The 21,818-nt window shown below is 39.3% G+C and overlaps 1 protein-coding gene across 4 annotated transcripts in view; it reads right to left on the bottom strand.

Moving 5' to 3' along the window:
* The window catches only part of IDE (insulin degrading enzyme), a 112,276-nt gene that overhangs the window by 39,722 nt on the left and 50,736 nt on the right, over window positions 1-21,818 (bottom strand). For all 4 annotated transcript variants that reach the window (XM_050959329.1, XM_050959330.1, XM_050959331.1 and 1 more), the window contains exons 10-14: window positions 21,580-21,660; window positions 15,910-16,013; window positions 9,602-9,704; window positions 8,085-8,207; window positions 5,205-5,287 (exon numbers count right to left, since the gene is read on the bottom strand). In XM_050959329.1, the coding sequence (XP_050815286.1) occupies window positions 5,205-5,287; window positions 8,085-8,207; window positions 9,602-9,704; window positions 15,910-16,013; window positions 21,580-21,660 (494 nt within the window). The remainder of the gene's footprint in view (window positions 1-5,204; window positions 5,288-8,084; window positions 8,208-9,601; window positions 9,705-15,909; window positions 16,014-21,579; window positions 21,661-21,818) is intronic.

Here is a 21,818-nt window from a genome sequence, read left to right as displayed (position 1 = left end):
TTGCATTTCCCTCTATCTATCTAAGGAATATCCCAACAACTGATTAATTTGAATATGTCCACTTATGCATCTCCCAGGATAAAATTCTGAAATCAAGGTAATAAACCAGCCAACCATTTAGACTCCTAGATTACGCCACCCCAAATGGACTGAATTCTTCTCAAGAGTAATACCAGAACCAAGACTTCTTATTCTGGGCTATTTTCTGTATCTATAGCAACTAGAACTCTTGCAATTCATTTAGCTGGTGAAGACCAATAGAGGCATTTGGGACTAGGACTGTTAATTCACTTTGTGAAAACAGAATGTAAGCCATCCTTAAAATGGTGATAGTAAGGGCATTGCTTAAGAAGCTTTTTTTAAGAGGCTACCAACCTCACCAGCTAGTGCTAATTTCTAATCTATCATTTTTAAACAAGAGATTGTTGAGAAAGTGTTGTTGTAGCAACTCAGTCACATGTTGATCTCACGGATGATATCCTGCTCTTACCAGCCAGGTTTCAGACATGAGTTTAGTACAAATCCAAAATTTTTGTGCATGGTTGTTGACTTCCTCCTACCAACGATATGGATAGTGTCCTTGCTGATTTTTAAGCTCTACCAGCAGTCATTCAATAGCATTAACCACAAGGCTTCTGACTTGCCTATGGAGCCTTATTGGCAGAGATGGAAAGGCTCTTCTTACAAGGTTTGTTTCTCCTCTTAGATCCCAAAATGCGGCAATGAATATTTATTATTCTTTTCTTGTGCATTAAGCAGGACTCCAATATGTATGTATAACTGCTAGGGGCAGCAGTGAGACATTCTGGCCTGTACTTTCATAGATACGTTATGCCACAGAGATCAACATTTTTTTGGGGTCAAACCAAGGTATAACTGTTTCTTTTCTAGTAGCTGATAGACAAGGAAGTAGATAGGAGAAAAGTGGTTTATGCTTAATCCAGATAAATTAGAAAGGATGCTGATAGATAGGAATAAGTGGCTTTGGGAAATGGCAAAAATGGGGTACACTCCTTCTTTTGGAGGTGTATGTCCAATCTTTGCCAGTACATTTCACAATCTAGGACAGGGGTCGACCTTTCAGAAGTGGCGTGCCGAGTCTTCATTTATTCATTCTGATTTAAGGTTTCGCATGCCCATAATACATGTTAACATTTTTAGGTCTCTTTCTATAAGTCTATAATATATAACTAAACTATTGTTGTATGTAAAAGTAAATAAGGTTTTTAAAATGTTTAAGAAGCTTAATTTAAAATTAAATTAAAATGCAGAGCCCCCCAGACTGGTGGCCAGGACCCGGGCAGTGTGAGTGCCATTGAAAATCAGCTCGCATGCTGCCTTTGGCACACATGCCATAGGTTCCCTACCCCGGATCTAGGAGTTCCAACTGAAGACTGGGCATACTGCAGACTGGATTATTTTAAAAATACATTATTAAGGCCTATATTTACAAAATACCCAGAAACTTCAGCTAGTGCACCACAGAGTGAGGCAAGGCCCTCTAAACACAAACAGTACTCTATACATGAAATTCAAGGTGCTAGCAATGATTTAAAAATGTAAATGCTGTGAGATCAAAGAAAATTCCCCTTCCTATATCTGTCTTTCCATTGATGGCAGGGAATTCTCAGTGAAGGACCCAGGCCTTTTCAACCTGCTCTCTCCAGTGCTCTACCAGTGCTAAACTTTACCACACTTTAGGCCACCAGTATAAGACTTATCTGTTCAGGCCCTTGAAAGCTTTCGGGTTGAGTTTAATAAGAAGACTGAGGATCAGCACCGGGATTTTCAAAGAAGCCTAAGTGAGTCAGACACTCAACTTCTGCTGAAAGTCAACAGGAACTAGTCACCTAACTCTCTTAAGCTTCTTTGAAAGTCCCAGCCTAGTTTCCTCCTCAAACCCCTCCCTTCGGTCAAATGGAGCAGACAGTTGCATCACTGGCCTTGAAGCTAAAATGCTAGCATTTGGCTATTTTATAATTCATTATTTTTATAAATGTAAAGCACTCTGTTGCTCAGTGATGCGTGCCAATATAAATTTCCAAATAAACAAAATTCCAAAATAGGAATGCAGACTATGCCCTTTGAAAAAAACCAAACAGCAGCACCGAATTTTAACAGCCATCTGCCTAAACCCTGTGAAATCTAAAATGTAGGCCTCCTGGTTTCCCTGCCAATGTGAATGACTCTACAACCACGTTAAACAAAAGGTTGGGAAACTTCCTTATTAAACCATTATTTTACTTCTCTTTTTAAAAATGACTGATTGTCAAAATTTCTAAAACATATTCTAGACAACACCCAAGGCTATTTAACACCCTATGGAGTGTCTGACAAGGCCTGCGGCCAGAGGCCTTTAATACAAGTTTCACATGATGCCTGCATCCCAGGGTTTCCAGAGTCTTCAACCCATCGAAGCTTCACAGAGGTCCATATCCTTGGTCCATGCTGAAAATTTTGGGGATGAGAGGGAATGATTGACTATCCTCATTTTCTTAGTTTTAATTTCATCAACACAACAGGTGCTGTTAGCATCATTCAGCCAAAAAGTGCTCCAGGGATCCTGGCTGCTTAGAGCTGCAGGCAGTAGAAATCCTCCTAAAGGATCAAAGGCTATATTCCAGACGACTTTTTGGGGGTATAGTGGGGTCTCATGTAATGAGGGAGACTATTTTTCAATAGTTTCCACTGAACTCCACTGATTCAAAGTAAACTCATTCTGGAATAGGTTATGGTGGCTCAAATCTTTTGCAAGGAAGGCAGACCTCTGAAGTAAGCCTCTTCACTACACCTCTGATCACAAAAATGTCAGTATTCTGCTCAAGAGAAAGAACAAAGACCGGAAACCCCGTGGATGCTTTCATCTTCTCATGGAGAAAGATTGATGTCCCACATTACTTCTTGTGACAGCAGTCCTGGCCAAGCTCAAGAGAGACAAATGTTCAATGTAACCTCATTGTCAAATATTAACACAGACAAATCTGGTTTCCACTTCTGTTGGAGATGATGGTGGTCAATCTCACCAAGCCACACATCTCCTCAGAATTGATCATATAAAATCAGGACACCTTCTTGATCCCATCTCTGGCTCCTCACCTCTGATCATTGCTCCTCAGAGGAGGAAGGTGGATCATTCTGGCATTTTAAATAGGGTATTTCAAGTCCTTCTAGCTGTTCAGAAAGAACATACCAGGAGAGTCTATGAACTTAACTGGCAAAAGGTTCAGTTTGTTGTGAATATGTCCAAGCAAATCTCTTCACTTGTTCAACATTAGAATAGTTTTATTACTTTTTTCATTTGTCACACACTGGGTTGCAAATGGCGTCCCTCTCAGTTCATTTGGAAGCTATTTCACAGCCTTTCATAAACCTGTAGAAGATAATACCTGTCTCTGTGCATTCCAAAGTGCCCAGTTTTGGACGTACATATTGCAGTGGGAATCTATTGCAGCAGGTAGAAATGGAGAAAGAGGAGAAGGAAAGTTACTTACCTTTAATTCTTGTTTTTATAAGATAGGCAAGCCCAACAGATTACTATTTTATCCTCCCACCATTTTCTTAGACATAGATATTAATTAGTTTGCTCTGTTTTCTACTTTCAGTGGTTGTCCTGTAGCTTGAAAAGGGAGGTAGAAAGAAAGGCAGTGTCTGGCCAGGCTAGTGGCCCCCATATTAGCAAACATTCTAATGACTTGGAACTTTGTAGTAAGTGAAACCTGACCTTGTCAGACAGCCAAGTATGATACAGACTGGTAATTTATTGCACTTAAATATTTAGAAAAGGAAATAAGTTTCTTCAGACTGGGTGCGTTGATAACTCTTTATATTCAAAATATCTTCAGAAGGTAAGCATTACAGGCAAGTACTACAGTTTTTTCAGTCTTCACTCCCATGCCCTCATACAATATGCCTGAACTTGGAAGGTAACTACCACAAGGCCCTCTACACATATTATTTGCTATTTTCTAATGAAGGGAGCATGACCACTGTTGCTGTTTTTCACTGTTGTGTATGCAACAGACTCTCTTAGAATGGCTCTATATGATGATCTATTAATTTTGATTATATTATATGGATGGCAATTTTTTTATGCTGGATGTTTGTTAGGATACTGAAGAAACTCCTAAAGGTCTGCCAATAGCACCTACACCACACTCCTAATGGCGATTCAAGACAAACATTCAACCCATGAATGACTATAACATCTCATACTCTTAATCTTTTAAAAATCATCACTCTGATCCATCAGGAAAAACAAGGAGAGGTTCTGAAATAATTTAGACGCTCTCTGGCCCAGCATGGGAATCATTGTCAAATGACATTCAACAGTCAATGCTGCTTCAAAACCAAGAGCTGAAAATGACTGCTCCAAAAGCAAGATCCACAGCACTCGAAAGATCGACAGGTTTCCACATTCCTAGAACTATTTTCAGAGAATTCCACCTGGAAGTAAATCTCTTGCCTTGGCCTTTCTTGCTTTTATCAATTTTTTCAAATGGTACAACTCCCCATGAAGAAAATAATACAAGACCTGATTTAACTTTACTGTATATGCTGCCAATGTGATGTTATGTATCTTCATTTGGGATCCCCATATCTGTTGCTATCAAAGATGTATCCCCCAAAATCTAAAAGTGACTTGGTAACAGTCATAAAAATAAAAACTTTGAATAATGTTTAAATCTTATCTATGTATGCATTATAGAAGCTAAACAAAACCTACTCTGATTTGTGATTATATAAAAAGTATATAAAACCACATCAGCATAATATTTAATATGTAAAGTTCTACCATCAAATACTGAACCTGTAATTTATTCATAATTTAAAATATAACATCTTTGAAACAGCAAAGCGAATAATAAGTAGTAGCTGTTGTCAGATGTGTTTCAGGTACAGCAAATAAAGGATTAATATATACTGTTTTGAGACTGGATTAAGTATTTAATGTTATTACCAGCTTCTCATAAATATTTATCTGAACACCCCCAACTGCTTCTTTCTTCAACTATTGCATAATATATGAGGTTTCCTGATGTGTTGTATTGTCTAATATTACCAAACCAGAATAAACCAGTACTCTAGATCATTTTGAAGAGTTAATGCATGCATGAAAGTTTCTGCAACTTAAATGAAGATTTCCTGTAAAGAATAAGAAATTTTTGGGAGTTCAATTAGTGTGACATACTTAATATACTGCATACCTGAAAAACTCAAAGTTGAGACAAGCTTTTGGCAAGAAGAATTTGTCATCTTGCTTGAACCATAGTTTGCTCATAGCGGTGTCCTGTGTCAAGAAAAAAAATGTTTAAATTTTTTTAATGTAAGACTTTATATTATGCTGTTTTACAAACTGCATTTTATCACGTCTACTCTCAGTTCACATTTTTTCCTTAAATACATGTATACATAACTGGTGAACACAACCATCTGGCCTTGGAGTGAGATTCTCACCTCACTGGGCTCCTTGACGCCTGATATAAAGGCTATAATGGTGTAAAGGAGCCCTAAAAACTCCATGTCTAGCTGGGAGAGGAACTGTGGAAGAAAGCCAAAAAAGCTGCCATATGAGAAACTTTATAAGCTCTAGTGCAGGGATGTGCCAGGACAGGGCTGAATCATACAGAACTGTGGATATTATGGGTAATGTGTGGCTAATAGGTCAAAGTAGGGAGGCTGCTGTAACTCACTCCAGAGAGCAGCTGAGGAGAAGGAGGACACAAAGATGGCTTAAAGTCACCATAGCTGTCCCATTCCCTCCACCCTTAGCACTGGGCCTGCAGACAATCTCACCCCCAATACTTCAGGCTAAGTATATTATTTCTTAATCACCAGTCTCTTAATAAAATTATCAACACATATTACACTCTTATAATGATACTGAAAACAAAAATATCCATCCATCCATTTATAAACAGGAAAATATAGTGATTAAAAAAAGACAGTCCTCTAAAGTTTTATTTTAAAATTCTCAGTGGAGGAAAAAATTCAAAAGAACTGCAAACAAACTGATGTAAAACTGACGTAAAACAGACAATCTTCATATTTTAACCCTAGCTATCATTTCTCTCCCGCCCTCTTTATATATTTTAATTTCCATATACGGTGAAAGAGGTAATGTTGTTATGGCAGGCTGATTTTGTAGGGATGAGGCATTCTTTAAACATCTATTTGTCGCTGCTCATAGGTTTGGAATGCCAGTAAGTCCAAGAAGGAGATGGACTAGTGAGCAGAGTGCAAGTGGGACCATCAAAGATACACAATAAATACATGTTATTGCATGGCTTTTTAATTTATAACATAGACAATCACCTTTGCCACTACCACAAATGCTATAGTGTATAAAATTTACTTTTCACATGCTTTTTACATATAAAAACTAAGCATTTTCCCTCACTGCCCATCTACCTATAAACAACTCCTCATTTACAATGCAATGCTGAATTTTCCACATAACTTATTTCTATCGTAACAGAAATTCTCATTCTAGTAATATTACTGCTACTATGCAAAATTCACAATAAATTCTCTGCTGGTAGGAACAGAATAGTAAAATGGCAGTTACTGTGTCCATTGTGTCAGTTCAAGAAGCTTTGAAAGATTTTTTTTTTTTTTTAAGCAAAAAGAGTTAAAAAGCAAATCAAGTTTCAAAAGCTGTGACGCACTAACCACGGCTCATATCAAATGGTTTCTTTTGGTATGCTGCTAGCTTCTCAAGTTTTTGTAGAATTTAAGCTTTAATTTAAAAAAGTGTGTAGCCTTTGTTCTTGTGAAGATAGCTTTCTGAAAGCAGAATATAGTCTTGTTTACTGAACCTGATGTCCATCCCTATTCAACTCTATGACTCTAATTCAGGAAAGCACTTACGCTCAGACTTAAGTCATCCCTGTTCATGACAGCATGTACGCATGTGCTTACGTCCCAACGAGCTGGAACTTAAGCACATTTTAAGTGCTGCTCTGAATAGATATACTTTCCTGATTGGAAGTCTATGTTCACTTCAAATTCAAAAGACATCAATGTAGATTACAATATTTTACTGCTACTCACTGATGCACAAATATTAATCTCCTGAATTCTCTACTGTGGTTTCATGTCACAGAAATTAGATACTGAAGAGATCTATTAGATTTGGTGTCCTGCCAGCATACATGCTTTCAATATCTCTGGAAAAGCAAGAGTGAGAAGACCATAGAGCAGCAGCTCTCAGCCTTTACAGACTACTGTAGCCCTTTCAGGAGTCTGATATGTCTTGCGTAACCCCAAGTCACAGTTCACTTAAAAACTACTTGCTTACAAAATCAGACAAAAAAACCAAAAAGTCTCACAGCACACCACTACTGAAAAATTACTCATTTTCTCATTTTTACCTTTTAATTATAAAATGATTGGAATACAAATCTTATACTTACATTTCAGTATATAGTACAACAGTAATATAAATAAGTCATTGTCTGTACGAAATTTGATCTGTACTGACTTCACTAGCGCTTTTTATGTGGCCTGTTGTAAAACTAGGCAAATATCTAGATGAGTTGATGCACCCCCTGGAAGACCTCTACGTACCCCCACAGTTACATGTATCACTGGTTGAGAACCACTGTCATAGAGAACTCCCAGGTGTGCTAGATAAGCTACGTTCATTAGGTGATCCAGCAGCAACGGGATGGAGTTGCAGAAGGTTCATCCTACATCCAACTCAGCAAAGCTCATCACTCTTGAAAGAGTAAAACTATTTCTTGACTCTAAATAGACGAGAAATTATTTTCTGGTACTCAGAAATGTTGAACTTTGCTGAAAGTGTGAGGGGGGACCTTGCTTGCTGCTACCAGAAAGGTAGGGAGCAGATAGGTGTCTTTGCTTGCAATTGCAAGCTCTTTTCATGCACAGCTTCAATGGAATGACCTTTTCTACTTTCTGACTTACTAACAAATGCTCAAAAAAAAAAATCTGTATGAATAAACTATATATGACAGGTTAATCTAGATAATTTTAAAGCTTTTATCAGGGAATAACAGTTAACCTTCCAGCAAGCTAGCTGGCTGACATAACTTCCATTTGACGTAAGTAATACATATCCTTACCTTGATAAGAGCAGGGTACTGTGGTGCATCCTTTTCTAGTGGCAAAATTTCAAAGTTAGTAGGAATAAACTCATTCTTCATTGGAAGCTTGAATTTCCCATTTAGGTCAGCATTTTGCCATTTCTGGATAAACAACAGTATGGTTATTAGTTAAATTTCTGACTAGCAGATGGATATATACTTAAATCCTGTAGCTCTGTAACAGAAAACTGAAAACCAGCAGAAAAATGTCTGAACTGGGGAAGGAGGTGGGAGAAGGCCAGCCAATAGGAGAGAGTTCTCTGAACGAGGGAAATGGGAAAGTAAAAGATCATTAGAAAAGGTATATAGGGGTAGAGAATCTTTCTCCATTCCATCATTTCAGCCCTGTGCATCCTCTTGTTTTTGGCTCAATAAAAGCACCACATAAAATGTATACATAGAAATTCTTCCAGCTTTGGTTCTACTTGTTCAATTAAATATGCTGAATATGGTGAGGAATTTCTCGACTATTTCTGTTCTAAGCAGATTAGGATGTGTGGCCTGACAGAGCCTTAGTATTAATTTTGGGCATACTGCAAGGCCAACTCATTTTAAAGTGGATAGATAATTTTATCTGATGAGGGTTGTTTCACCCTTCCCTCTTTTTTCTAAGGTTTTCGTTTACAGAAGTCCACTAAATTTTATACAATATATTCATTCTATAAACTTGAGAAAAACAAACATACATTTTGAAACAGCCTCAGAACCATAGTTAAATGTGATGGCATTTCCATTATAAATTCCTTTTTCAGGACAATTATAGTTCACAAAAGTTACTTTAGCTTAAGTGTGATTATATAATTTTTAAAATTCACTCCTTTGTAGCAAAACAAACTTTTTATTTTATGTTGGATCTGTTTTTACAGAAGAAAGAAAATTAGTTTATAGCCAAGTCAGAAATCCTTGTTTTCTAACTAAAACTATATTTACAAACAAAATGTTGTTGATCAATAGTTTTTGGCACTGAAAACAAATAAATTGCCCAGGTTGTTTAAAAAAAAAAAAAAAAAAAAAAAAAGGGTTGAAAAATCCAGGCCCTATTGAAGTCAATTGCACAACTACTATTGTCTTCAATATGGCTAGGATTTCAGACAAAAATTCACATAGAAGGCCAATCAGAAGTCAGTAGGAGTTTTACCATTAACTCCAAGGTCCAGAATCAGATAAATAAGCCACAAGTTTTTTGTAACTTAAAGTATGTATTGCATACTATCGAGGTCTTACAAAGAAAATGTGCAAAGACCCATTGATATCAGAGGATTTGATTTATAGCTACAATAACAAAATACCTCAATGTACTATTTTGTAGCATGCAATGAAAAGTCTTGAAACACTTTTAAATGAAGGTCTAATCTCCAGTGCTGCTGAATAGACTTAAATATCATTGCTAATGGCAGTTGTAAGTGCAAATTCTCCTTTCCATTAATAGGAAAATTAAATCTAGATGCAAAAAATTTTATTTCAGAAATGGAAATCTAGTAATTATTTTAACATGCCTGGATGACTTCATCAGAAATTGCTTCTTGCTTATACTGTGTTCCATACCACTCTTCCGTTCGATCAGTTTTTCCTTCAAAAGATTTAGAAACTATTGCAACCCTAAAAACAAACAGACAAAAATCAAACACACTTAGGTACCAAAATACTTTACCAACAAATATACAAAGTAGTGTGAGAGATCACTTCACTCACAGCTGAAATGCAGTCATCTCCAGCATGGAACTTAGAAGCTGTTCAAGACGCATACTGCCTGCAACTGAATACCATCTCCAAATGAAACCGCAGGAATATTTAGGCCAACAGTATGCATGTACCCAAATTTAACACACAATCATAAGCCCTTAATCATAAACTTTCAATTTGTACTTGTTCAGCCACAATAATTTTACGGTTGAGAGCAAATTAATCTCTAGAGGTCAGGATTGTGTGCAAACTTGCATGCCATTTCTGATTTCTTGATTCTCCATCTTTGTTTTATGATTTGCATTGAGCAGCTTTAGAACAATGATCCTAAGAGATCCTATACAAAATCTGTAATATGACTACTGCATTTTTCTCAACACCTACATCAGAGACCAAATTAAAGTAGTAACTGTACAAAGATAGGATTTTCAATATGCACATTTTATGCATGACCTAGTTTATAACCACACAGATTTAGGTCCTAATCCTGCATGCCGAACCTTGTATGCAGAGTTACACATAAATTGCTGTTTATTGGTTAGCAATGGACTTCTTCACTGTGGTAGCAGTTTATTTTACACTTTCTAAATCAATACACATTGTCAATCAGAAGCCTACAAAGGACATGGCCAAGAGGAGGAAATCTAGAATAGAAGAGGAGAAACAGTACAAGTAGCTAATTACAAATCAAAAAGTTTTCAAAAGTGTTCACAGTAAGTGCCAAGAAAACAAAACCTTGAATTCTATAACAGCTTTTACTGCAAAATAGTATATTCAACAAAAGCTCAACAGGAATTAAAAATTAGATTAAAAGGCACATAAAATTTATGAGAATTCTGAAACAGTTATTGCATATCCAGAAAGGTCATATCTTCATTATCTTCTTCATAAATTCAACATTTCATAGAGATGTTTAATAGCAAAATAATTAACAAAATGTCAAACTTTGTGCAGATGGTTAAAATACACACTAAGACACATGTGCTGTGTATATTCTATTAGACTATGATGAGCTCTTCAAGCTAGGGACAGTCTCCTATGTGATTGTACCACACAACTGGGTCCTGATCCCATAGGAGGGATGTGGACCTTTACCAGTATCAAATAAATAATAATGAGTATGTTTCTTGTGAAGAATTTCTTTTATAAAATGCAGTAGAAAAGTTTAAATGTATAGAATGTAAGTGTTCTTAATGTGCATTGATTTACATCTAACTATTCTACTAACTAATGGATTATGTGACCACATTTTTAGTGGGGCATGGAGGGGAAATCTGGAATATATTATACGTAACTTCAAATACAATGTTTCACTCATTCTAGAAATAAAAATTCAGAAATGCTTGTGAAATTAGTCTGTGCCTTCTAATAAAGGCACATAAGGGGTTGAGGGTGTCACCTGATGTAGTAAATGATAGGCTTGCTGCTTTTTTTTTTTTTTTTTTTTTTTTTTTTTTAAAGGAAATACTCCCCTACCCCCAACATCTAGAGTCACTGCCACAGAATATCACCAGAGGTTCAAATACTGAAGCAGGATTTGTACAGTAGGCTAGATAATTTTGAGACCAATATTTCTAGTCAGGCATGCTAAGGAGGGATGATCCAATCTCATGCTTCAGGGATACAGATAATTACTGCAGGGGTCAGGAAGATAATTTTTACTTCCCACCTCAAAAACCATTGGTCAACTGGCATTGAAAAAAAAAAAAGTTATTCAGAAACAGTAGCTTGAGACAATTATCAGAGACAGAATACTGATCTGATTTGCCATAGCAAATGTAATGGTCTTATAAACATTTTTATTCCAATCATATACAAAACTGACTCATGCCCTCATATATATTTAGTGTGTATTTTTATTTTTTAAAATAATATATAAATAAAAAGAAGGTGTAGTAAGTGAAGACCCTGATAAAGGCCCAGTATGAGGCCTGAGGCCTGAACTAAAGTAATGGTCAAGACTTTGCTAAGATAAAGCAAAGTGAATCTGTGAGCCAGAGGCAGGCCCTGCTCACAGAAGCTGGCAAGGAAAGGGCTGATGCTGCAAGAAGATACGTACCTAAAAGGTACTGAACACTAGAGATCAGAACATGCACATACTTGCACATTCCACACAGATAACAAGGAACAGACTGACTCATCCCAATGACAGGAGCAAAAGGGTAATATGATGGATAGAGTTGTTTTGATCGAACCAACATATACAAGGTGAGAGGCGGCACTTTACTATGTAGAGGGGTTGTACCTTATTACGTAGAGGGGCTGCACCTCAATACGTCAGGAGTGATGTGTAACTTGTTTGTACCCATGTATAAAAATGTATCCCTGGGGCGATGTCTTTGTCCGGCCTAGGGGGCAGTGGAAAGTTCCGCCACTGACTGAGCCGGGTCCATTGCCAAGAGGCACTTTCTCGTAGTATGCCCTGTAGAGTAACAATCTAGAGGGAACTGCAACTGTGTCCGAGATCGTAATAAACCTGGCCGACATGCCTTCGTACCTTACTAGACTCTGTGGTCATTGGGGGTTCTCTTCGGGTCTGCTGTGTCAGCTATCTGCAGAGCTGGGGCAGCGCAAGAGGGAACACACGCACGCAGCCGAGTGATACCAACAGAGAGAGAGCAGAGCACCACACCGGTAGCATCTGACAACACACTTCTGACGACAGAAGGAATGTTAAAAAGCAATAAGTAGCAGAGAGGAAAGCCTTCCATCATTAGAGAAGTATTTGTCCTCACAACACAGCAGATACTTACCCACTTACCACGATAAAACCTGCTAGAGATATTACTGATTATACAAAAATGAGCTATATAATTCAATTACATTTTACAATCTGACTTGGACAGCTGGTGAAGCAGCTCTGTTGTTTAGAAATGAAGTTGCTAAGAGACTATGAAAAATTAAAAAAAGATCTTTCAGAATTTGATGTGCTTCTCAGACTTCTTTTTAATGACCTTTTTTTTCCCCTTTGAAAGCATCCTACTGAACCTAAATATTACTTCATAAAATAATTGTTATAAACTAGATAAAATTCCATGGACTCTACTAGCTGAGCAACAAAACCAAGGTGTTGGATTTCTTCACAACTACAGCGGTGCATAGGTCCATATTTCATCCCCCTCACCTTGGAGACTAAATATCCCAAAGAACTAGTAGAGATACACTCATCTATCACACTGGTGGGTGGGGGAGGTGACTGAGAGAGACACAAACAAACTAGAATCTTTTTGAGAGAACAGCTGGTACATTACAGTCAATAATAGCTAAATAGATCTGGCAGAGATCAAGCTAAAGTCCTGGGAAATCACACTGAGATATATGGATACCAGGTGTAAAAAAACTGAACAGATTCTGGGTACCTATGAGGGGGCCTGTGCAGTTGTGAAAGCTTAGAAATACAGTAAATAAAGTCTTTGACAATATATATCTGATAGGTAGACAGCATCAGATGAAAACTGAGAAAATTCCTCCTCTCTCTCCATTTGAGGAACCTAGAGATTAGCGATGCCCTCAGTTGAGAGAGGCAAATTTCTGGAGCAATTAGCCACTGGTCCATTGTTTTGCCTTCTCATTTAGTAATTCTGTAGAGTTTAGAAGATTTTGGCTGCGAATAAGCAGAGTGAGGTGCTTGTAGAGACCAAGTGCTGTAAGTTACCTGCTGCATGGTTAACAGCTCCAGAACAACTGCATTATCCAACTTTTTCTGAAAGCTCAGAGGAAGTAACTCTAGCTCCTCCAAAAGTGAGCCGTTACCTTCCGTAACTTGATAATAGTTCAGTATAAGAAAGTAGGTCATTATGGACAAAATGCCTTCCACGTTCACATAGTTCCTCTTAGAGACTGTCCTCGTTAGATAGGTCACACTTGATTAGGTCAAAATTGCAAGAAACAGCAGGGACAGAAATGGAATGTCGGAAAGTTCTAGGTTAGTGCTTTTCATTAAAAAAGCAACTCACAATATTTAAGGATACATTGTCAGATGGGACAAAGGGAGTAGGAATGATTTTAGCTTTTAATGGTGGAACCAAGGAGGCCTTAATAGTAGGTCTTTTTCTAATAAATGCAGGTGTTTGCCTGAGGTTGGCAAAAATGAAAGAGTTCTCTAGACGTGCTCTTGCAAGATGCAAAGATCTTGACTATCAGAAAAACTAGGTGAGGCAGGAAGGAGAGACAAGGAGAAAAAGAGTCACATTCCCAAGGCCAAGTCCTATCTTGGAAGCCTAGGGAACTATCTGAACATAAAGCTGTTTTGTTGTTGAACTCTAGCTTCCTCGTCTAGCTTAATTTCAGGCTGATGTTTGTTGCCTTCGTAGAACACCAAAACAATGGCTGGGGGTACGTCCACGCTACCCGCCGGATTGGCGGGTAGCGATCGATCTATCGGGGATCGATTTATCGTAGTCTCGTCTACATGCAATAGATCGATCTCCGAAACACGCTCCCCCTCAACTCCGGAACTCCACCAGGGTGAGAGGCGGAAGCGGAGTGAATGCGGGAGCAGCAGGCCGTCGATCTCGCACCGTGAGGACAAAGGTAAGTCGATCTAAGACTATGTGACTTCAGCTACGCTATTCTTGTAGCTGAATGTTGCGTATCTTAGATCGATCCCCGCTCCAGTGTAGACCAGGCCTGGGAGGTTTATCATAAGAAGTATTAGAGACCTAGTCAGGCTGGTTTACACTGCCCTGCTACAAGTGGAGTAGCTATGGGTGTGTCTAGTTTGGCTAGTTACTTTTTTCAGGAGCATATAATGGCTGTTACGATCAAGAGGAAAACATATCTCTACACTGCAATTAAACACCCATGACTGTCCAGGTTTTAGCAGACTCGGGGTAACAGGGCTCAGGCTATGGGGCTGTAAAATTGTGGGGTAGACGTTCGGGCTGGGGCTGCAGCCCAAAGCTCTGGGACCCCACGAGTGGGATGGTCCCAGAAATCTACACTGCAATTTTGAAGCCTCGCAGCCCAAGTCATACAAACCCAAGTCAGCTGACATGGTTCAGCTGCAGGTGTTTAAACTGCAGTATAGACGTATACCCTACACGTTTTCCTCTTAACCATAACAGCCATTTTATGCTCCTGAAAAAGTACCACAGGGAAATTCTGGAAGTAAAAGGGAGAGTTAAAAACTCATGCTACTTCAGTCCATACACTCACAAGAGCAAAACTGGGGAAAGCAACAGTGCAAAACTGTTGATAATGTCTGCTAAAGGGAAGTCTACCGCTAGAATTAATTATGTTTTGTTTCTTGAGCACTCAAATGTTTGCTAGGCATTACATAAACAAATAAGGCGGCAATTTGCCTGTCTAGGGAGCTTACGATTTAAATATATGACAAGATGTAACAGCTTAAGAGCAACAAATAGCATAGCAGAAGAGTTACATATACAAAGTTACGCAGTTAAGTACGCCCCATGTGCATTTTAAAAATTAGCAAGATATGTTACATTACTTTTCTTTCACAAAAGGGGTCATGAGACCCTTCACTTTCATCCAGTTCAGCCAAAGTCAAGAAGAAACAACATTTTAACTGAAGTTTGCTACTCCTGTCCTCTCGCTGTACACTTCACTGTAAACTTAAGGGTAAGAGGCCAAGTCCTAATATGGGACATGATCCCTTGGCTCAACCGCTACCAACCGAACCAAATCAACCCAGATTTATGATAGATTTACAGAAATGTGGACTATAGACATACCAGCAAGTTTAAACGGCAAAATAAACCAACAACTGATGGGTAGCCCTAACTGAATGCTTAATAAAAATAAAAATGCAAAATCCCCTAACACGTGTGTGAAAAGTAGCCACATGATTAGTGACCCTGCCATGTGACAACTGTCTAATTTTTTTTTTTAAACTGTGACATGGCACATATCCAAGTGGATAAACAAATAAGAACTAGCTTGTCTTACCAGAATTCTTGTGTGCTACGCCTCTATCCAGCCTGTGACAATTTTTAGCACAAATGGATCAAATAAAGTCACCCAAATACCTGGTCTCATTGTTTACTTTTCATTTTCCCTATCTGTCTGTATTAGTAGTAGTAGTTACACTCACTTATTCATTTATTTTCATCACAGAATATTTGGTTTAAAATATAAAAGTTATTGCAGAGTAACTTACCGGACATTTTCTGGCCTCAATTTATCCAGCACCATCTCTATTAAATCAGGCCTAAATTCTTCAAGTAAATATTCAGCAGCAAGCACTTCTTCTATGGGATAATACTAAAATAATAATAATTAAAAAAAAATTTTTAAAAGCCTTTTGAATAGAAAACCTTTTAAAGCAAAAAAAAAAAAAAGGCCTTATTGCATTAAGCTACAATGGAATTTACAACTAATTACTTATGACGAACAGAGAGCTTTTATATTAGGTTCTGTATACATTATTATATGGTAATCTAATAAGCCAACCTAACTATCCGTGGTTATTAATATAAAACTAAGTAAAAATAATATGATAAGATAGTGACCCCTGGAGGATATTTTTAAAGTTAAAAGCAGCAAACAGTATGTGTACACAGACTCTCAAGAATTCAAGTTTCAGAACTCTAAAATGATCCTTATAACCTGTAACTTAGCTAATTTTTCAAATGAAAGAACATGTCCAGTATCTAAGAACATGAATATATACTGCTACAGTAATTTGGGGTTTTCAAACTATTTCTTTAGAACTGCCAAGTTATACAATCATTTTCCTTAAGATTCTACAGACTAAGCTGGATTTACAGGAAAAGTATATTTTTGGACTGTGTGTTCAATGGGCACAAAGTGAGGTACAAATTGCAACCTCTGCAGGCAGTGATGGTGGAATTAGGATTCAAACTGGGGAAGGCAAGCAAGCTATTGCAAGGATTTCACCAGGTAACAGCACAACTCATGTGTTACTGGTCCACCTCTGTGCCTATTCACAGAGCATATGGGTTGCTACTGCCCGCTGATACTAGAGACTTAGCTCTTTAGCTCAAGCTGTAGTAGCACGACTTTAGGTCTAAGATCCCCCATTGAGTCTCTGGTGTGTATGCCAAAGGAGTGACAATGGCACCTGTACTTTCCTGCTGGGGTCTCTATCATTGCCTAACAATGGAAACTGCCTGGGGGAGCTACTGAAATCAGTGCATCTCCTAGACAGCCTGGCTATGGCTCTGCTGTCTGTCAGGCTGGACTTGCCTAATTTCTGATGGTGCCAGTTTGGCTCCTTCAGACCAGAAGGCTCCTTCAGACCCCAGCAGCTGTTAGCAGCTAAGCCCTGTCTCCCTCACTCCTGCTGTGCGGAGATGAGTTACATAGGGGAGGGGACAACCTGACATCAGCATCCTCCCCTTCCCACTTCCACATAGTACAGCAAGCAAGGGGGTCTTGGGAGCAGCTGGTCTGGGGCTCCAAGGGAGAGGGCAGGAGCAACACGGCTGCAGAACAGCAAGGGGGAGGGACACCTGAACACACATCGCCAGATGTGCACAGTTCTGCTAATCAAGTGCACAACACTTGATTGACTCTTGGGCAGCTGCATGGTTTAAAGGGAACACAGCCAGCAGGATGGAGCACCCAGTGACATAGGGTATCAAATGTCTCTTGGCCAGTCATGTCTGGTCAGAGGCTGGAACCCTGCTCTTCTAGGCTTGAATCTGGAGCTGCATCTACCCTGTGCTACAGAGACTCCCACGGAACCTCTAACTCATCAGAAGAGAAGCCTGGATCCCAGACTACCAGCTGAACCAATGGTACTGATGGCTGCTCCTCAAGCCTGGCAGATGGGATGCAGAGGTGTAGCGAGCACTCCTCCGTACCCTCCGACCGGAAGGGGCCCCGCAAGGAAGGGGGCCCCTAAAAGTGGCAAAAAAAATCTAAGGTATAACTAGGTAAGTGACATTTATTGATGCTATTGCACAATCCATGTCGGTTTTACTGACAAAACTGTGAAGTCATTATGATACATCATAATGCTATTGGCTACATCAGTTGTCTGTTGGTCAGTTTCAAATTTTAGTTGGACCCATTCAAAGAATGTGTATTTGCGTTCATAATGGCAGTCGGCGGATAAATGTTATTAATTTAGTTGTTTAGTTTTTTATCGTTTCCAACGCAGAAGCATGCTTTGTGATGTCTAAGAGAATGTACAAGAGCGGAGCTAGTAAACGAAAGGCAGCAGAAGATGCCGAGAAGGAAATTGAGAAAATTCCAAAGTTGTCAATGTATTTTGCGCTGCAATCCAACGTACAGGTACAGGCACATGAAACGGACAGTGCGAGCAGCGACGAATCGTATCCAGAAGTATCCAGAACTGCTTCAAGTGAGGTCGAAGGTGAAGCCAGTTGTTCTACCAAACAAACTCTGACAGATATTCCAGCTGCTGCCGGGAAAGAAGTATCTGAATCTGAACCACTGACTGATGATCCAGGAGATTGGTCGTCTATAATATCGGACAGGCAAGTGTGTGACATTGTTGCATGTGGCCCACCGCAGCAGAATGAAGTTACGAATTTCCATTTAACGAGGAAAGGCGGAGGTTCACAAGTACTCATTTCTATCGAACCATGGCAAATGGCGAGAAAATAAGACGTTCATGGTTAATGTACTCAGTTCAGAAAGAGGCCATTTTTTGTTTTTGTTGTAAATTATTTGGCACTGGCGACATACCGCTATGTCGTGGAACATCTGCTTGGAAAGTACTGTCAAAAAGACTTCAGCAGCATGAAACAGGCAAAGGTCATCAAGACTGTATGGTGAAATGGTTTGACCTTCCGTCAGGCATAGTAAACCGTACATCTATTGACCAACTCGAATTGCAGGCTTTTCTGAAAGAAATATTACTGGAGGAATGTTGTCAAACGCATGGTTGATGTCGTATTTTCTTGTCCTGAAAGAAACCTTGGCATTTCGAGGAAGTAATAAAAAGCTCGGCGATCCTTCCAATGGCAACTTTTTGGGACTGTTTGAATTGCTTGCAAAGTATGAGACTGTCCTCAGCGAACTTTTACAGAGGATTAAGAAGGCAGAGACACATGTTCAGTACCTCAGTCCACAGATCCAAAATGAGCTGATTCAACTTGTTGCCAGTAACATTCAAGAGGCCAACATAGCGCAGCTTAAAAAAGCAAAATATTATTCAGTTATTTTGGACTGTATTCCCAAAGTGTCACATGAAGAACAGATGTCTGTGGTGTTACGCTTTGTTGAACGCAACGGTGAAGATGGTGTCAATATTCGTGAAGCGTTTGTTGGTTTTCTTAATGTTCATGATACAACTGGCGAGGGCTTATTGGAAGCGTTTCATGAAAAGGCAAACAACTTAGGAATAGACACTGCTGACATGAGAGGCCAAGCTTATGGTAACGGCGCAAATATGAGAGGAAAGAATAAAGGAGTTCAAGCCCGCATGCTAGAAATAAATGACCGTGCCTTGTATGTACCATGTGGAGCTCACACTTGGAATCTTGTGATCTCAGACGCGGCAAAGTCATCGAAATACGCCGTTGATTTTTTCGGTCTGATTAACAGAATATACTTTATCTTTTCTTCTTCACTTAACGTTGGGATATACTTCAAGAACATATGCCAATATCTGTTAAAGGGTTATCGGACACTCGTTGGGAGTTGAGAATTGATGCTGTGAAGCCATTGCGTTATCACCTTGAAGAATTGTGCAATGCTTTGTCATCTTTGCGAGAATATGCACTCGAAAAGAAAGATGGCAATACAGCAATAGAAGCCGGTGCGCTTTTAGACCATGTTACTATGTGGCCTTTTGTTCTGACTGTGTACACGTGGTACGATATACTATTTCACGTCAATAAAACCAGCAAATTAATTCAGTCACCAGATGTGTCAATTGACGTACTGCAGGCAGAAGTCGGTGCTACAATGAAGTTTTTGGAAGACTATCGAAATACAGGATATATCTCTGTGGTCACAAATGCACGTGAAATAGCAGAGTATATGGGTATTGAGCAGGTTTTTCAAGAAACCAGGGTGCGACGTAAGAAGAGAACGTTTGATTACCAATGTGCTGATGATTCGAGTCGTCTTTCTGCCGAAGAAAAATTCAAATCGCAGTTCTTTCTTGTTCTCACTGATCAGGCCATATCTTCTGTTTCGTCGCAATTTGACCAACTCGTGGAGTGGTATAAGTTATTTGGATTTCTGTACAACGCTAACAGCCTGAAGCAGTGTCACAGAGAAAATGAACTGGAGAATCACAGCAAAAATTTTGAAAGAAAAATGGGAGACATTGATGCCAACGAACTCACAATGGAATTGAATCGTTTTACTTATGTCATCGAGAAAGAGAGAGGACTTGTGACGGCAAACAATTTTTTAATGTATATATACAAGAACAGCCTTCAGGAGATATATCTGAATCTTTGCATTTGCATCAGAATTCTTCTGACCACACCAGTTACTGTCGGTGCTGAAAGGAGCTTCAGCAGAATGAAACTGATCAAGAATATCCTGCGCTCAGCCATGAGAGATGACAGGTTTCTGACGCTTTGCAGTTATCTCAATCGAAAACAAGATTGCCAGATCTCTGGACTATGACGCATTGATTAACCAAGTTGCGGAAAACAAGGCTCGAAAGAAGCGCTTTGCGTAAATACGGAATACATGTACACTGTAGGCCTATGTATACATAATATGAACCCTGTATATTGTATAAAATAAATACTGCATTCCAGTTTCTGCATTGTAAGGGGCCCCGGACATATGTTCGGAGGGGGCCACGTTCTTTGTTGCTACGGCCCTGGTGGGATGGGAGAACAATTCTGCATTCTTGGGATAATCTCTTCCTCTGATGGAACAATGTCCCTGTAACCGTGCGGCACCCATCTCTAACAAGCACCCCTTCTGGTCTGGTGTCTCTACAGTCTTTAAACAGTCCGGGCCCTGGTATCAGGCTGTACCCCAGGGCTTCCTCCCAGGAGGCAATCATTTCACCCTCTTGGTCTATGCTGGTCCCAGCTCTTCAGTGGGGCCACTACCTAGTTCAGTTCCCCTTCTGGGGATTTATCACTATCTAATTCTAGGCTAGTTCCCCAGTGGCCTATGGGGGGGGGACGGGACCCAGGCCCACCCATTACTCCGGTTCCCAGCCCAGGGACCCTAAGAATACCAGCTACATTGCCTTCTCCATCAGATATTTTCTAAGTCTCTGCTCCCAACCCCCTAATTAAACTGAGGGGTGAGAAGTGACAGGGGGGCGGGGGAGGAAGAGTGGCAGATGCAGCAATTGGCAGAGGTGTGAGCCTCATCCAGGCAGCAGAAGCAGCGTTGATGTTTGTTGCTCACAGAAAAAAAAAGAGAGAGTGAGGGCAGGAAAAATTGTTTTTTGGACTCTGGGCATAATCCCAGACTTCTTTTGTGTGCAGGTGAAGAGGTTGAATTTCCCAGGTGGGGAAGAAATAGGGTAAAAATACTAAGTATACTATGCTATACTATGCCATAAAAACTACTAGACTTCTAAAAACCAACTATACACAACATATTTAAAGCTATGATGCAGCAGAAAGGAGCTGAGGACACCAGTGATTCCAACTCAGACTCTGTGGCAGAAAGAAGAAAGTGGAGAGGCATCTTCCCACACCACCCTTTATGCCCTTGGTTCGGAGCACGAGGAGAACTACAGGGCATGTAAGGGCCAAATGACACTGCTTGTAAAAAGATTCCAGACTCAGGTGCATGGCACACATGCAAACTCACGTGTGCAATACGCACGGAGACCATCACTTGTAGAAGAATAGTAACGTATTTCTTTCCATTCAGAGATTGCCGAAAATACAAATGCTTTACTTACATGCAAAATCCCTCCAAGCTCTGATGTATAACCTTGTGGTTCTTCTTTATCTTTAAATCTGAAAGCCACAGCATTTAGATCCTAAAAGAAAAAATTAAATCAAATTATGCATGGGAAAGCCATTATCTACTTTGTAAGAATAATCAAAGTTTAATTAATACACTTTACACTCAAGATCAAACTAGTCATTTAGTTAAATAACTGAAAATAAAAGGACTAGACATTTGATCAAATGCCTG

The sequence above is a fragment of the Gopherus flavomarginatus genome, chromosome 6 (assembly GCF_025201925.1).
Source record: "Gopherus flavomarginatus isolate rGopFla2 chromosome 6, rGopFla2.mat.asm, whole genome shotgun sequence".
In the NCBI taxonomy this organism is placed as follows: domain Eukaryota; kingdom Metazoa; phylum Chordata; order Testudines; family Testudinidae; genus Gopherus; species Gopherus flavomarginatus.
The sequence above is the reverse complement of the archived record's forward strand: the minus strand, read 5'-3'. Positions and strand labels throughout refer to the sequence as shown.